The sequence below is a fragment of the Bombyx mandarina genome, chromosome 03, assembly GCF_030267445.1.
Source record: "Bombyx mandarina strain Sakado chromosome 03, ASM3026744v2".
NCBI lineage: Eukaryota > Metazoa > Arthropoda > Insecta > Lepidoptera > Bombycidae > Bombyx > Bombyx mandarina.
This window is the reverse complement of record NC_143210.1, coordinates 4,852,437-4,871,559: the sequence shown is the minus strand read 5'-3', so window position 1 is coordinate 4,871,559 and position 19,123 is coordinate 4,852,437. Positions and strand designations below refer to the sequence as shown.

At 38.0% G+C, this 19,123-nt stretch overlaps 1 protein-coding gene across 7 annotated transcripts in view; it reads right to left on the bottom strand.

Annotated features, from left to right (window-relative positions):
• LOC114251302 (uncharacterized) overlaps window positions 1-11,251 on the bottom strand; it is a 245,276-nt gene extending 234,025 nt beyond the window's left edge. For all 7 annotated transcript variants that reach the window (XM_089739405.1, XM_089739413.1, XM_089739434.1 and 4 more), the window contains exon 1: window positions 10,973-11,251. In XM_089739405.1, coding sequence (XP_089595531.1) covers window positions 10,973-10,994 — 22 coding nt within the window. In that variant the 5' untranslated portion in view covers window positions 10,995-11,251. The remainder of the gene's footprint in view (window positions 1-10,972) is intronic.
• Between the last annotated feature and the right edge of the window lie 7,872 nt (window positions 11,252-19,123).

Below are 19,123 nucleotides of genomic sequence, written 5' to 3'. Positions count from 1 at the left end.
CTCCCAATAATTTATTCACTTATATGATACTTTCATGGTCACTATATATAACGCTATACGAAGTTAATGACATAGGGGTTTTAGTAAATTTCATACTACTTGCGTGCTAATTGATTTCGTTCCACATGGCTACCCAACTGCTCCAAAAATCGCGACCAAACAAAAGCTGGCAAATGATATCAATACGTAACAATTGTTATAGCATTCCAAAAGCAAAGGAATGAAATATCTACTTTCGTTACACTGTTTACCAGGCAGCAAATTTGTTAGCGGAGCAGATAGAGGCTGCGTAAAAACATCCCACATTTTTTTCTACGATCAAAAACGCGATATCATATTTCCTTTCACTTACTCGATTTTCGTTCACGTTTGATCTTTTCTAACTCAAGCTCTTGTAGGTACAAGTTATTTCTTAACCTTAATGGCTGAACGTCGAACGCGCTCAAAGATCAATTCCGGTTAGATTTGATGAAATATCGAATCATCCAATTTGCTTTTCTCATCTACCGAAAAAAAAAATAGATCAATGAGTAAAGACGCACTGACGTCATTGCTGTGAGGAAGTAAACAGTTTATTAGGAAAACTTTGAGTATCCCTTATGTAGATCAGTGGAAACACGATGGAATTTGGATAAAATTGAAGTACGGGAGACTTATATATGCAATTATATTTTTTGCTGTAGTTGAGTTGATTAGCACACAGCCCTCCAATTATGAAGGGAAAAGCATAGTTCAAGGGATTGAAAACCTTAATGCGCCCAAGAAACGTTCGGTATTTATAATCTTTATCGTATTGTATAAATATCTTATACCCCGTGCAAGACTGTATTTGATAGACATGTGAATGCCTGCTCAGAAACCAGAAGTTGAAGTTTCAATGGTAACGAAATACAACTATCCCTTTAGAATGGTACTACAAGTGGTATAACCTTATTCTGGCAATTAAAAAAAAAGACAAAAATATACTTCATTTCCTAGGGTGATAACGAGCGTGGACTGCCAAGCGTTGGACGAAAAGACAGCTAGCATTACAGACCTAAGCTGGGTTTAATTATAAGACCTTCTGCCCGGGTAGGGGTATTCCCCGGGGCCCGTCCCAGGCCGTATTACAAGGAAATCCAAACAGATTTTTTATTTTTTTTTGTCTCTGGTTGTAGTTTATACACAGCACAATCACGCTTACTGAGCCGGCAGTGGTTACAGAAAACCATTAAGTTAATTCAAAACAGTGACATAGATTAGCATGGTCACAGTATAGCCCACAGAGCGTGCTGCACAACTGCATGGGTAGCCTTTAAATTATATGATAAACAAAATCCTTCACAGACGACTTAGTTTTAGCGTTAATGTGCCCATGTTTGGTACATCAAGAAACCAAATAACAGATTCCTATTGAAGGACACCGCCGATGTGCGTACGTGGCCAGGTTTCTTTATAATTAGTGCCGTTTTCATTAAGGGTTTTGACAGTAGGCTAAATAACACTTGCACTGTTCCGAGATATTTAAGCATTAGGAGACCCATTTGCGATCACGCCCATTTTCCAAGCATCAAAAAGCTGATTTACATCTCATATTAAGTGGAAACCATGCGGATGATGTTGCCCACTTTGGGACTAGAAACTGATTTTTTTTTATTTATTGCTTATATGGGTGGACGAGCTCACAGCCCACCTGGTGTTAAGTGGTTACTGAAGCCCATAGACATCCACAACGTAAATGCGCCACCCCCCTTGAGATAAGTCCTAAGGTCTCACTATAGTTACAACAGCTGCCCCACCCTACAAACCGAAACGCATTACTGCTTCACGGCAGAAATAGGCGGGGTGGTGGTACCTACCCGTGTGGACTTACAAAGGGTCCTACCACCAGTAAATCCAGAAATCTGAGTTGCCTCGAAAGTAATTCTTTCCTACTCTATGAGCCGGATCGAGTTTTGTTTCTAATACCCCTAATTACTATCTCTAGCACGTCCGAGACCACACTGGTATCCTGAGGCTGATTTTTGCTGTAAGGTAATTAGTTTAAAATCTCTGTCCCATCTCATCCATTTTGGCTAATAAAAACTGTCCAATATTTTCTTGACGAAATAACTAATACACTTTATGGAATTTTAAGTCATAGTAAGCCATAGCATAAGCATTATTTTATCGTAACCACACAAAAAATATGATATCCTTCCTTAACAAGAAAATTAACAACCGGACATATCTTTGAGGAAAATTGAGCGAGCGAATCACAACTTTGTTCGGATCATTATTAAGTTTCATATTGTTCCTGTTCATATTAATAGGTAATTAACTATCTTTTGGAATATTTTTGTGGTAAATATTTTTACTTTATCAAAGCTATGCGTGATTGGAGTTATTTTTCTTTTATGTATTGTAATTAGGCAATGATTATATTGGATGGAAAGACCAGTTTTACACTGTCTCCATTAGCTTAGGCGAACACTATATGTGCATGTGTCTGATCCCCAATGAAAATCGCTTTGGTTAAAAAATTGTCATATCCCTCATCTCTAGTCCAACCAAAATTTTTGAGTCAGCTGGATCTTAACTAAATTTATGTAGTTTTATCTCAACTGCCACTAAACCTACGTACATAATAAAATGGTTTTTTTTACGACATTTACAGTGGACAGGGTATCCTCCTACTCTTTTTCATAACTATTTTATTTTATATCATTTGTCTGGATGAGATCGCTTCAAACAAGTAGTGCGCAGCGGGACTGTATATTTTGCCGTATAATTAAAGCATACTACAAAATTAAAATTTTTCAGAAGTCTATTTGACAAAACTTTAAATTATTTAACACCAAGGTATTTTTATTATTTAACTTTATAAGACCTAAGCATTGATTTTCCTTCTAGTTTTCTATAATAACATTCCTATTTTGAATGACCGCTGTCTCACGATTATAACTCTAATTTTTTTGCAGGATCCACAGCGACGACCAAAGAATAAGAGTCTCGATGGTAAGGTTCAAGATATCCGAGAGAAGACTATTTTATCTTGGATCCCGCAATGACCTTAATTTGAAGACAATAGCAGACATAAAAATTAGCAGTTAAAAGTAAATTAAGGTTAAATTTTAACCAATTCAAATTTTAATGACATTACTGAAAATATTAGAAGTTGAGATTCTGCGCTGAAATTAAGGCCATCCATCACACCGTTCTGTAATCAATCACCAAACTAATTAAGGTTAATGGACTCATTGTGTGAACGAATGAAACTCTTAATTGCATTGTCTCCTGAAGATGTCGTATCTGTTTAGGGAGTCAATAAAAAAAAGAAATAAATTGTGCCAATCCAAATCCAAACCAAAGGGCTGGTGTAATTTAAAAAGAATTTACAGCTTTGACAAACATAAAAAAAGAAATAAAATTTGAGCCATAACTAGGACTCCTGAAGCTAACATTAAAGAGTTCAATATTTACAAATTATCACCGTTATAAAACACACATTTTTTGGGATTTATTTCACTTTCACGCTGTACTAAAGTAGATGGTTGATATATTGTTAAAATGAATTCTAAAACACATTACTCAATCCCATCGTTGGAAAATCCCGGAGGATCCCCGAGGAATAACCGTGAAATGTTTGTTCTGGGATACGATATATTTACAAACTATGAAATTGGTAGTGGAAACTGTTCAAACTTTTCGCTTGTTTATTTTTAGATGAAGGTATTTACTACTCTGCTTTTATGAATTAAAGATTGCACTTTGTTTTATCTATATATTAATACGTGAAGCAAAAACTTTGTATCCCTTTTTACGAAAATTGCGCGGACGGAGGAGTATGAAATTTTCCACACTTATAGAGAATATAGAGAAGAAGTGCACAATGCTAATATTTTTTTTTAATAATGCATAAAAGATACATTAAATCAATAAAGAAAACATTACACACACTACATACCATGTATTTGACGCACACACGCATGCATACTATTTATTGTCAAACTTTTGTTCTTGACGTCGGTGGTCAAATTGAGAATAGATTAAATATTGTTTGTCTTTGTTAATATTTTTTATAGTGTAGTCTTGGCGAAATTTCTGATTATAGAAGTATAAAATACAATCATAATAGTGTACAAACTTACAATTCCAATTAATTATAGTCGAATTTCGACTACTGCGGGACCTCTAGTTTATGTAAATGGGTAAACGAGCTTACAGCACCTTCAATATAAAGTGATGAAGAGCTGGGACCTGATGAGAATCGTGGGTTTTTATTACAATAAATAAATTAGAATATTTCTCGCCTCCCTTAACGGCTTGGTCACAGTAATTAGTGTTTTCCGCAGAATTAGATTTATTTTTCCTCCGTCCGCGCATAGTCGTAGTAGTAGTAGTAGGTAGTAGGTACGCGTAGCGTAGCGTCCTTTAGGCTTTCAACAAGGAGATAGAAAAAAAAACTTTTTTCAACGTAGTTATACCGTAAGTAGTGATGTAAATAATAATAAACATTTATTTGAAACATAAATTAGGTACAAAAAATAAAAACAAAGATAATGCTACGCCGGTAAGAGTAACGCCATCTATCGCCGAATAGTCGAACGAATATCGAAGAATCTAGTAGGACTTGGAACGCTTGAGAAGTACAACGCGATCTATTGTCAGATAGGGGAAACACAATACTAGAAATGTGTGGAATATTCTCGATAATTCTAGGGATGTGGTATCGGGTATAAAAGCGTGGCAGAGATGGCACTTAGTCAGTTAATATCCGGAGCTACTCAAAGCGAAACCAGCAAACGGATCACCTGAAGCGAAGCGGAAGAAGCGAATTGAGAATTTTAAAAGTATAGTGAAGTGTTTTAAGTGTTCTAAGTGTTGAATACAGTGTTAACTTGTAATTCGGTAGAATTTCATTTATCCCGAACCCCAGCGCGTAGCAATAAGAAAAATAACGAGGCTTGGAAACGGTTACCGGCTCAGCAATGCCTAACAATAACGAAACAATCAGTACTACGGTGCTGATCTTCCGCCGGCACCTGCAGAGTGACGCGCACACCAGCATCAGACCGACCATTAGTTATGTACTGTCGTTATGTAAATCTGCTTAAGGTGATTAACAATACACCTAATTTAATAAACTGCTCATATTCAGGTTCCATTCTAATATACTATGATACTATAAGCTGCCCAAAAAAAAAGCTAATAGCACAAGCGTTGAAACATTAAATTACAAATATACTCGTATAACACAGCTCGTTCGAAGTCTCTTGTAGTCAAACTTTCATAATATTTATAAACTTCACCCCTACAATAGGAAAACACACTGAAACAAGAACTGAGAATAAGGCAAAAATTTTGCTGTCTACCCTGGGAGAAGAGATAGTGGCTTGTACACAATTTTTTTGTTTTTCCATAAAAACGAATACAAAGGTATCGAATTTCAGATATCATTGAACAAATGATTCAAAGGATATGAACAATTTGCTTATTTATTTAATAATTTAAGCTGGCCTACCAAATCAGAAGCTGAAATAGTCCCTCTCGAGGCTACCAGCGATTACGAGGGCTGCACTAAAAGTATCGGGAATGGAATATTTCCACTGGTCCTGTCATATTAAAATCTTTTTAATTGAAAACTCCTTGGTTTTAAAAATCGAATACCATTTATTTATTTAAAAAAAGATTCTCGGTCTTGTCACGAGGTTTTGTCAAACTTGTTTAGTCGTTGAGAAAATGGAATTGACTCGAGAAAATTCAAGAGCGATGATTTATTATGACTTTCGAAGTGGTTTAACACAAAAACAGTGTGTTGACCGGATTATTTCTGCATTTGGTGATGAAGCCCCATCCAAAACCACAATTTATCGCTGGTTTGCTGAGTTTCAACGTGGACGTGTCAAGCTCAGTGATGATCCCCGTCAAGGTCGTCCAAAAACTCCAGTCACCCAAGAAAAAGTTGATGCTGTGCGTAAGCTGATTGAGGAAGATCGACATGTGACATACCGCGAAATTCAGGAAACTTTAGACATTGGCATGAGTCAAATACAAATAATCTTGCATGAACAATTAGGTGTAAAAAAGTTGTTTTCCCGATGGATACCGCATTCGCTCTGTGAAGAGCAAAAAGCGGCTCGCGTTACTTGGTGCGTCAGAACTCTCGAAAGATTCCACGCAGGTTCCTCAAATGCTGTATACAACATTGTATCAGGTGACGAATCCTGGATATACGCGTACGAACCCAAAACAAAAAACCAGTCACGAGTTTGGGTGTTCGAAAATGAGTTAAAGCCAACAAAAATTGTTCGTTCACGGAGTGTTGCAAAAAAAATGGTGGCCACGCTTGTCTCCAAAACCGGCCATGTTACGATTATTCCTCTTGAGGGACAAAGAACGGTTAATGCAGAATGGTATGCTAGCATTTGTTTGCCACAGGTCGTTTCTGAACTCCGTAAAGAGAACTGCAACCGCCGCATCATGGAAAATCATCGTATGGAAAAATGTGTCAAATTTCGCGGAGAATACTTCGAAAAGCAATAAATACATTTTTAAATAGTAATGTTGTGTCACTTCGATAATTCCCGAAATTTTCAGTGCCGCCTAGGTAGGTAGGGGGAAAACATAGAATCTACCCTTTTTTTTTTGGTCATGAGGAAATCGCCGGACTCCCACCCTCCACTGGGGATGGCGCGTCCAAACCTCGCATGAGACAGAACTCATGAAGAGGCAAAGAGAGGAAAGTGAAGCGTTTAGTGCGGAGCACATCTCTCTCATCACCCTCCCCCTCGGGACGCCAGGCCAGCGATCGTCGGCGCCACGACCACCAGCCCTCTCAGTCGGCAGGCTGTCCGAAGCCCGCCTAGATGGCGCCGGTTTGAACGGGTTATCCTACGAAATACCCCGCTGGGTCAGAACCAGCGTGGGTCGAGGATAGCCGGCCTTCCATCACCCGGATGCTCTTGCGTAAAACGCGTGCAAAGCAGCTTGCACGTCGTCTTCTTAGGCCCCCTTCGCCGGGCCCCAGACCGACATATGAGGGGGACCCGAAACACTTAGAGGGCCAGGGCTTGGGCGAGATCCGCCTCCCTGGCCCCCGCTCGACGGCGGCGGGCTTGTGCGAGAATCTACCCTACCTATATCTACCCTACAATATTGTGACATGCGTAATTATGTTGTTCTCACACCGGTCACTCACATGCGCACGAATACGCAAACCCGCAAGTGTGGGACGACATTTGCAAATGATTATGCAAAGTTTTCGCTGCATTCGTGGTTTTCCAAGCTGTGTCGGTTTTTTAACAGTCATCAAAGCGCGCGAACCGCGAACCTTCGCGTAGACTCCCACACATTCGTTTGCCTAGTTGCGCCGACGATTACGAAGGTAACGGACGTATCGCCATTTTCATAATTCGTGACGTCTACTGTGTAGCGTATCTTCATCAAAAGAAATCCCATAAAAACAGCATGGCTGTTAATGATGTCTGGGAAAGAATTCAAAACTCTTTTTCACTTCAATGTTCTATTGACGAATTAAACAGGAGGAGAAATTCGTGAGCCATTCGTAAACAAGTGTAGGAGGAAGCGCAAACGGGTTCGCAAATTGAGTATGCGAACCCATTTGCACAGCCGCTAGGTTTGCGAATGAATGTTTGACGGCCCTTCACATGCGCGCAAATATTCGTACAACATACGAATATTTGCGCGCATGTCAGTGGCCGGCATCAGAATAGCCACAATGCGTCCACAAAGGTAGTGGTTGAGGCTTAATTGCTAATCGTCTTTCACGCAATCCATCCATTTCTTCTTAGGTCTAGCTCTTCCTCTATATCCTTCCACATTCATAGTTAAGACTCTCTTACCAACTTCATTGTCATTTCGTCTCATCACATGTTCATACCATACACCATATAAACGGACTCTCAACTTCTCTGTCACAGGTGCCACTTAATTGCACTTTGGCCGAAAAAATAAAATGCCCAGTGTACTAGTCTCTAGCAATGCGACTATTCCGAGCTTCCTACAGCTCCTTATTCGCGCTTCCTTCATTCGCGTTCTCGCGAATTTAAAAAATGTGACTCAATTACTATGTTCGCGGCTAAAGATTTCGTTATTCGCGGACCTAATCGGTGCATCGGTACATACACCTTAATAAAAAGTATTCCAATATAGATGTATCCAACCGAATATCCTTGGTAAACGCGCTTTTACATATTCACGATTTCTGTATTCGCAGCATATTTACGGAATATATATCCCGCGAATAAAGAGATAAAGAGCCTTTACTGTAGATGTTTTTACTGTATATGACTATGAGCGGCAGGTGTAGTAAAAAAGGGAGTAGTTTCAATGATCTTACTGTAACAACACACGACCATTTATTTAGATCAGCAATAATCGACATGCGCGGATTACGCGGTGGCGTCTGTGACAGAGCGCGTGGAGCTTAAATAATGCTGCCTGCCTCTACTTAATATAGGTAGAAATACTACAACACGTAGACATTTTGAAAATAATGTACTTAGTACTTAAAAAAATTCCAAAAAACTCCTGCGATTAAGGGATGGATGTGTTAAAAATGAAATTTTTAGTACTCCCTGTGTTTTTTTACAGTCTATTATATCGGAGTGTTCTAAAAATTTATTTGAGATGATTCTGTCATTTGCTTTCTACCACAGCAGCAACTAGCATCGAAGCAGAGTTCTTCCTTACGACCGACCGTTACGTTGCAGTGCGTTTCCATGCATAATTTTTCTACTCATTTGCCTTTGGAGTAAATTTTCTTCTACGACTTATTCATCTATTGCATACAGCTTACTATGAGCTCAAGGGCCACCTGGATTTAAGTTAGCACTGGGGCCCAGAGGTTTCATTGTTCCGCCACCGATCTTGAGATGTGAAGTCGTAATCTGAAATCTGACTGGTAGTACTTTATATGATGGCTACCACATTCCTCAAACAGAAGCACAACGAGCTCTATAGCATAAATAGGTAGCATAGTGTTTCGGTATCAAAGTCTAACGGTATGTCTTGAACGCCATGATAATAACATGTTGTCATTTAAAGTATGAAAAGAGACGTCAGCAGTATATAGCAGTCTTGCTGTGCCCCTACCATAGATTACTTACGTGTGCCACTAGCGACATCAACTGATTGATGTCAACATCAAAAAACTCATACAATCGAGTACCCTTAGTTTCAAAGTGGCCGGCGACTTTCAGTTTCACTTTGGATCTTAAAGCTCCCCCGGCCATTTTGCACCCGATAAGCCGAGAGCTCTTCTGCCGTTCTAAAGCGATTTACTTATTTGCAAGAATTCAAGACAGAATTTAAAGTGGAAAACAAACAAATAATCCGTAATATTAATGGAAAACCACTTCGTAGCTGCTGTGATTTGTGATTTGCCGAGACAACAAAAAACTTCAAACAAAAACCAAAGGAAAAAAGATAATACACCGAATAAGTGTATATTTACTGGTGGTAGGACCTCTTGTAAGTCCGCGCGGGTGGGTACCACCACTCCGCCTATTTCTGCCGTGAAGCAGTAATGCGTTTCGGTTTGAAGGGTGGGGCAGCCGTTGTAACTATACTTGAGACCTTAGAACTTATATCTCAAGGTGAGTGGCGCATTTACGTTGTGGATGTCTATGGGCTCCAGTAACCACTTAACATCAGCTGGGCTGTAAGCTCGTCCACCCATCTAAACAATAAAAATAAAAAAATATTGAAGCTTAAGTATTAACCATTTCTTAATTTTTGCCTTAAAATAGGTCCGCAAATATTATGTCAAGGATTTCAGTTGTACCAATTGTACAGTTAAAAAGAATAGCCGGTCGAGAAGCAACCGAACGTTTGCTTAAATTACTTCTACTAAACCGCTAGTTTAAACAACAATATGGCGACGTAATGACCTGAAACACACTTTCGAAGAGAATTTATTGCATGTAGATTGAATGATTATAAACATACAACATACATACTCAGGACATTATTCAAGACGAATGTAAATAATAGTACCTACAAAGCTTTAGCAAAAACGAAAATCGACTTCCAAAGAAAATATGTACATGAGGATTACATCAATTTAGTCGAAGTCAGTTATATGCATTATTAAGGATAACTCACAAACTACTGCTCTAATCCTGAAAAAAAGTTCCATTTAAACCCATATAAAAATTGAACGAATTAAGACACTCCTCCTTTTTTTATTTTATCAAAAACCCGTACTTACTATATCGCGTCGATCTTTCAATTTAAATACTTAATATTCACTAAAAAGGTTTATAAGAGAACAAATTAAATTTACCGCAAACAATTTCTTATCCGAAAAAGCTACACTTATAATTTTATTTGATTATTTTGTAAAAGCAATACGCCCCAGGAATAAATGTTTCAAGTAATAGTATAACTATTCCCTTGCATCAAGACCATAGATATGTGCGTACAAAGTACTTTTCACACATGTCAAAATCTTAGCCATCCGTTTCCATTTATTTTCATACTCGAATCCAAAAATAACGATTACCACGAATAAACTTACCTACACTATATTTTTGGTCCATTGTTCTTAATAGATCGACACTCCAGATATAAAAATGAGACAACTTCAGATAGACTAAATTAGAAAAATTTGACAACGCTGCCATTATTACCTAACATTACCTAACCAATCGTTATATCGCTCAAAAACTTTTCTCTATCTCAATTTGTCATTAAATAATTTGTTTTTTTCAAACGAAACGAATGCATTCCAGAATTATAAATATTCATTTCAACGTATTATCTCAGAAGACCGTAAGACACTGAAAAAGAATTAAAATAAACGATTTTTTGAGAAAGTTAACCGACTTAAAACATAGCGCTTAGTTCGCAACGTTCAATGACGCCAACTTGCAACCTTTCAATTTCCACAGTGCACGTGAAAGTTTTCAGACGTTCTTCACGATTTTCCTCAAGCGAATCTCGCCTTTATCGGCGAGCAGTTTACGTTTCGTATTCCTGAAAATCTTACCTGATCTCAATTCGAAAGGCATGATCAAGCGTGAAAACCGCCCCTCCCCTGCAGCCGGTCCGGTCACAGACTCGTCCCACCACCCGACATTGCACACGGTCTAATGCATCGCACACACTCACACACACATAGAACACTGGCTCGAGAACACTAGTTCCGTGTTACGCACACTGCGGGCTCGTCAAAGGCGTTATTATGATGCACTAACTGCTTTGGTCACGTCAAGAAACGTATTTCAAACGCTTTGAGGCGACGAAGCGGTCTCGGCGATTGCAGGGCCCCGTCTGCCGTGCAGGAGTCTGGATGCGGCGCGCGCCGATAGCGCCTTCCGTCGCCATGACGACGGTCCCGGGCGATATCTGCCCCGACCTCCCGTTCCCCTCATTTGCGAACAAAAACAAAAATAGCAAATTAATTGCGTAATCGCATGCCGTAAATTTTTTGAAAAGGTTAATTTTTACATCAAAGGATTACCGGCAAGCTGAAAATGGCCAACAATTGACGTTGTAAGGGTAGGTCACTGCGATCTTATTTTCCACACGAACGTAGCTAGACAGACACGAACTTTGTAAAATTCTGTAGATTAATTAGATAATCTTAAATTAATTCGCAAAAACCATTAATAGTAAGTGTGTTTAAAGTGAAGCAAAGCAATTGACTTTAGCTAGAATACTAAAATAAAATCACACTAAAATAATACTAGGATAATAATATATCAATATAACAACTTATCCACTAGGTAAATAATCTCATGATTTTGTATCTATATTTATGAATTAATTTATATTGAAAAATAATACAGTTAAAACATTTTTTTCAAATCTTAAGATTTTCAGCATTAATTTAAGTTTATTTTTAATTACAAAGAGCAGTGTAAAGTAATAAATTATTAACAATCGAGAGAGAGAGAGAGAGAGAGAGAGAGAAGTTACAGAAAATTTACATGTTTTCACATAGTGCTAAGTACCGCCGATTTCTCCATAAAAATATTTCTAGACTTTTGCGTTTCTTTTCACGCAGAACGAAGTAGTTTCTTGATGTAACTTGGGTTTTCATTGTTAGAAATTAAAGGAGTACCGTTTTCTCTAAAAATGGTATAGCATTCAGAGTATATTCCTTTCGTCTTCTCAGTCTTTACACTCTTGGCTAAGCAATCGCGATCGTCATGTAGTATCTGAGAAGGCACATACGCCTCAAGATGAGTCTAACCTTTTCACTTTTTTTTGTAATTGGAGGTAATAATAAAGCAATTCTCATAGTAATTTTAGTTTCAGTGAATTTCCAACTTGTTACTGTTTGGTTGGTAACTGTGGTATTTATATGATGAATATTTGCAGAGGCTACCCCACCTCAAACAGACGATAACCCGTGGGCGTCACTCAATACACACTCAGACCCATTCATGAGTCCGCCCACGCATCATTCCGTCTAAGCGCACATTAGACGACGTCCGCGTCCGAAAAACGACGCTTGCTGAAGGCACTTCTGTCGCATTCATTAATTTTGTACTAGACCCCAGAATAAGTCAGAAATATCACGTAACATTCATACCGTTAACTCGCAATGGCGTGGTAGAGGAATTATTTAGACGCATATTTCTTAAGCTACTGATATAGTAAGTTTGATAAATGCTGTATTTTGGTTGCAGCTAAATAACTTCTGTGAGGTCTGATAAGCATTCCAAATAAGGGAAATTGCAAACTCGTTCGTCCGTTTACGGCAATAAAAATACGTGTCGTACAATGTGCCCTCGGACTTATGTTCTATGGAACCTAACAAAAGGCAGAGTTGTATTCTTCAAGAGATTTCTTCTTTATTATTTACCTCTTTTTAATTGTTGCGGTGTTCGTGCAACAATGAAGTCGCTTGTGGCTCTAAGTCTATGGTATAGTGTGTGCTATTCATGTGAGGGGTCTCGAGGGAGAAGTTATCGGAAAAGAGAACAAACTAAAGATTCTCGAACGTTCAAAGTTATCTTTACCAGTATGATAGTATAGTTTTTTTTTTGTTTGTTTTTTTTTTTACTTTTTTTTGTATTGCTTAGATGGATGGACGTGCTCACGGGTCACCTGATGTGAAGTGGTTACCGGAACCCGTAGACATCTACAACGTAAATGACGTCACCCACCTTGAAACATGAGTTCTAAGGTCTCACTTTTAACAGTTCCCCGCCCTTTAAACTGAAACGCATTACTGCTTCACGTCGGAAATAGGCAAGGTGGTGGTACGTAAACGTGCAGACTCGCAAGACGTCCTACCACCAGTGATTCCTACAACCATTTCACTCGAATCATTAGTAATTTTGATCCATTCATTTAATCCAACTTATTGTTTTACGTTATCCCCGTGTTGACAAGGAAAAGCGAAAAATCGCATTACGTTCGGCTCCTTTCGTTTATTTTATTATGAGAATTCTAATTTGTGAACGAGACCCAGTGAAAGCTGTAAGAGGATTTATCCAAAGTCAGTTTACAACAAACTCCAAAATTACTTGGAAACTTCGGCGCATAATTTTGCGTAGGATGCGTGTCATGTTCTGCGTCATAATTTCTACTGTGATTAATGAAGTGTAAAAGAAAAGTCTACGGTTATAAAATATTACAGCTAAGTATGTAGAGAAAATTTCAGTTTTCGTCCCACCTTGTGAGATACGCAATGCCACAGCCGAGGTTGCCGGATCTTCTCAGCGGGTCGCGATTCCGATCCGGTAATAGATTCATTCGCGAAGCAGCTACTCTAGAGTTGTTAGGTCTCCCTTGGAGGAGCTGGGTAGCTGTTAGCAAATCCCACCCCTCCTACCTGATCCCTTGTTCGCCCAACTGCCCTGGTAAAACTGGAAAGGCCTCCGGGTCAACATTAATCTCTCAAACATAAAAAAAAATACAGCCGAGGTACTAAGAACGGTCCCAATCTGCAGTTATACGTAGGTAATTTATAGATTATGTTGTTTCATTGAAATGTGAACGATCTCGTGGCCAAATTGTGTGATGTATTAAGATACCGGAGCTCATCGAAATCGTAACGTGGATGCCACTAACGACCTTAAAACAAGGGCATAGAGTTAAACTTGTATTGCTTAGTATAACGACTATCCCATCCTCCACAATGAAATGTGTATCTGCCCCCCGCAGAAATAGGCAAGACAGTGACAACTACCCGGGAATATTTACCGGCGTATCTCGACATTCCGAATATCACGCCAGTACATAATAAAATTACGTGAAGTTATTATATAATATTTACTTGCGCAATAACTAACTGTGGACGTTTAAGAATAAAGTTATTGTGAATAAAAGTTTAGAGCTGCAATAAAACTGCTTCGTATTCCCGGGTGCGTTCATGGACAATATTACTTCAGCACGGTCTACGAGTATAACTCTGTACGATATTTAAGAAAATAAAAACAGTTTGTCTCTTTTTTGAAACTACATTTTGGGAATTCCGATGAATATGCTTCAAATTCTTGAGGGTTTACTCTTTTAAAGACATAGAAAACAGCAGAATCTTCTCATCCTCCTCCTCGCGTCGTTTTTTCACTGCTGAGGGTCGTGACCATCATGTTTGAAAAGAATTTTATTTTTTGTAATGTCTTTTTTTTTTAATTACGCAAATTATAATTTTGCGGATTTGATTTTTATTTACACAGTGTTATTCCTTCACCGTGGAAGTCAATTGTGAAAATTTGTTAAGTACGTATTTCAATAGAAGATATTAACGACATTCGGTTTGGTATTAATTCGAGATCTGGAAAAAAAAATTAGGTGACCTTTCAATCCCTTACTTAACACGAGTCTATATATTTTTTTATACAAACAATACGATTTGATACTTATTATGGAGTTCATGATTCTAATTTTTTTTTATTCTATAATTACAATAACTGCCATTTTTATTACCCATATTCGTCACAGCTTTAATTTCAACAACCAACATGAGATTGATTAACGCAAGCCCTCCAAACATGACACCAAGTTTGGTTTTATCCCGTGTGCGTGGGAACATTCGCCAAAAAAGGCCAGTACGAGTCCGATTCAACCCCAATTTATAACCTAGAAACTGACACCGTGAATTTAAGTCAACCCCCTGGTAAGGGTCACTAGCCTAAGGGTGGTGGGAGTTTATCCACACATAATTCAATGTGATGACATTTATGCTGTAACGTTCCAGTGAATTGGACAACAGCTGTGGCGAAATCTCTTTTGTTTTAATCTCTTCCCTAGATCTAGAGTAATAAAATTTCATTTATTAGTACTAGCTGACCCGGCAGACTTCGTAGTGCCTCAATCGATAAGTAAAAGATCAAAACTTTTGTATAAAATAAACTTAAAACAAACAAAAGGAATCCGTCCGACGGGGACACATTAAAGGAAAAACAAAATTGTTATTTTTATTTAATTCCGAGAAATTTCATATTTATGTACCTTTTAAACCTTCTCTGGACTTTCACAAATAATTCAAGACTAAAATTAGCCAAATCGGTCCAGCCGTTCTCGAGTTTTAGCGATATATTAGTTATATATTATATTATAACATACCTTATAAATATTTTAATGGCATCAACAATAAAATTGTGTGGTGATCACAATAGCAAATAAATTTACAATTTTTTGTTTTTTCAAAATACAATATATTCATATCGTCTCTTATAACAAAACAACGAGCCAATTTGCACAATCATAACGTACCTACAATATATAAAATAAGTTTTACGAATTCGATCAGATAACAATGAAACAAGTCTAAAATCTCCGTTACAAGATAAATTTAGCGTGCGCACGCTACACGTCAGTGACGCTTTTCCAATCAATTTGTCTTCCCGTCGAAATAATGATTATCAACATGGGTCGTGTGGTTCACGGTAGGTTTAGGTGACTTCAAATATTTAGATAAGTTAACTAAGGCTCTGTAACTCGCCGTCCCACATACCCCATATACTCCCCTGGACACGGATCCAGCCACCGTTCTCGTTAAAGCCATCGCTTGCGAGGAAGGGTGCGGCGAATAAATTTACCCACAGACAGAGCAGACTTTGTTTGTCGCCGGATCTTCTCAGTAAGTCGCGTTTCCAATCTGGTGGTAGATTCTGCGAAGCACTGCTCTTGCTAAGGCCGGTGCTAACGACGTCCTCAGGTTAGAGACCCGTGAGCTCACTTACTCGCTCGGATACGCTGGCATAGCCCTCTAAGGCTATTTAGGTAGGACGAAAAAAGGCGCGGATACCTTGAAGGAGGTTCGTCCCCCCTGGCCGAAAACAAAAAAAGGCTCTGTAGCTAGCCACACTATTGAATCCTTCGGTTTTTTTCCTCTAATTATCATTCAACGTACGTTCAAGGTAGGCTCTGGGGAACCGAAATATTCAAACTCGTGGCCTGCTACTGTGAACACCGAATATGATTCCGCTAATTTATTTTAATAACAAAAAAATAACTAGTGAATCACCGTCGAGCTCCGTTGCGAATCTCGTTCTATTAATTTATTTCAGTGGATTATAAAAAAAATTCTATTATAAAAACCTTGGCCCGACAATGATGAACACAATAAAATATAAACCAGCTAAATCGGTCGAGCTGTTCACATGCTGATGATTCTACGTCATAGATACACGTGGCAATAATTTTATATCTTTAAATTAATTCGTGGATCAGGGACATTGCACCCCTTTTTACGAAAATTGCGCCGACGGAGGAATATGAAATTTCTCACACCTATAGAGAATATAGAGGAGTGCAGAATACTTATATTTTTTTGAATTATGCATATAAAATTCAATAAAGCAATAAAGAAAACATTACACACACTACCATGTATTTGACACATACACGTATATGTATACTCTTTTATTTAATGTTACAGTCTGTGGTCAAATTGAGAATAGATTAATATTGTTTATCTTTAATATTATTTGTCTAAAGTGTAGTCTTGGCGGAATCTATGACTATAGAAGTATAATAAATAGCCTTTGACAATAGAACCATAATATTATACAAACTTATAATTTCAGTTAATTATAATCGATAGTCGATTTCGAAATAGCCTCTCAAGGCTCTCAGCTTAGGTAGGAAAAAAGTCGATTTCGACTACATTGGAACCACTAGTTTATACTAAAAGGGATATTGTTATGCCATCTTCATATCAAGCTACTTCTTCAATTGAATGTTTGCTTGTTTGTTTTGCTGTATTTCTGTTTCAAATGAGTCTTTGCAATCTGTTTCTCTTCTGTTCAACCAGAACAGGTGGGCGAGCAGGGACTTAGCTAGGGGTTCGTTTCGCTAACAGCTGCCCGGGCGCGCTGCCTCGCTCTAACAGCTCAAGGGCAGCTGCAGGCATCTAATAGCGGTGTTAGTAGATCGGGTTGATCCGTATGCATTTGAGTTTTCAGGGTAATTACTCTTCTTCTTTTTACTCCACCTTATCCCACTCGGTGGGGTCGGCACAGCTAATTTTTCTCTTCCATTCTCTTCTATCAGCCGTCATCTCAACAATCACTCCTCTCTCTCTCATATCGTCATTCACACACTCCATCCATGTCTTCTTCGGTCGACCTCTTCCCCCTCTACCTTGCAATACCATTTCTATACATCTCCTAGTCACATGCATCTTCTCTCAACGCTTCACATGTCCGTACCACGCTAACCGTAAAGAGTGGACTCTTTCAGGGCAATTACTATGTTATCTGTATATAAATACATCAAGATGATGATAAAAAATCACATAATTTTAATTGGGTTCATTTCTCTGATAAAACACACTGATAAAGATTTTCAATATAGAATTATTTTTTTTAGCCCATAGACATCCACAACGTAAATGCGCCACCCACCTTGAGATATAACTTCTAGTCTCAAGTAAGTTACAACGGCTGCCCCACCCTTTAAACCAAAACGCATTACTGCTTCACGGCAGAAATAGTCAGGATGGTGGTACCCATCCGCGCGGATTCACAAGAGGTCCTACCACCAGTAATTACGCAAATTATAATTTTTGCGGGTTTGATTTTTATTACACGATGTTATTCGTTCACCGTGGAAATCAATCGTGAACATTTGTTCATTTGTGGAGTACGTATTTCATTAGAAAAATTGGTATCAGCCTGAGATTCGAACACCGGGTGCATCGCTCAACACGAATGCACCGGACGTCTAATCCGTTAGGCCACAACGACTTCAACTTTTTTTTATATTACTTAAAAGATATTGAAATTCTGTTGAAACTCATTTATTTCTAAGCTGTTCTTGGAAATTATATAATACATTTATGAATAAACACAATGTCTAATATTACATTATGATAAATAATTGTCATTCAACTTTAAAACATAAGTTTTAATTATGGAACAATGGCGCTATGAAAACTTGAAAAATTGATGTCAGTGTATATTGTATGGATTCCATTCCATTATAATGGCTGGAAATTTCATGGAATAGATATAAATAAATATATTTTTTATTTATTTGTCGTTAAATTGTGTAGAAGCGCACTACACAATTCGATTGTGATAGAAACTTTTTTTAATTTTTTATTGCTTAGCTGTTTGGACGAGTTCACAGTCCACCTGATGTTAAGTCGTTACCGGAGTCCATAGACATCAACAACGTAAATGCCGTCACTCGCCTTGAGATGAGTTCTAACTTTCCTTTGCTATTTACTTATTTACACCGGAAAGTATGAAGGCACAAGGAAAAACAATTTTCTAAATTTCGCATCGTTAAAGAATAATAAAAGTAGAGAACAAAGTGAACGGAAACTATTTTAATTTACCTATCTCGTATATCAAGAGGCGTTAAGAGTGAAAACACGGGTACTCACTTAGCATAGTTTAAATTTATATTGTTTTCGAACTCAGCAAACGTGTTCAAGAGTTCTTGGAAGATATAATAAAAAATTCTTGCTCGCGCAATTGATCAGGCGTTTTCGCGATATTTGAAAAAAATATTTTTTATTCATTTTAATCAACAGTGTGCTTAGTGCGAGTTTTTTAACGTTTTCTATAATGTAAAAGTTAACTCATATCTGTATGCAGTTGGAACACCGCCCCTAGCGGCAAACGTGGGCAAATGTTCCAATCTATACAAATTTGTGTTAACTTTTACGCTATCGAGAACGTTAAAAAACTCGCCCTAAGCACACAAAGCGGTTTACTTCTTTCCTTTT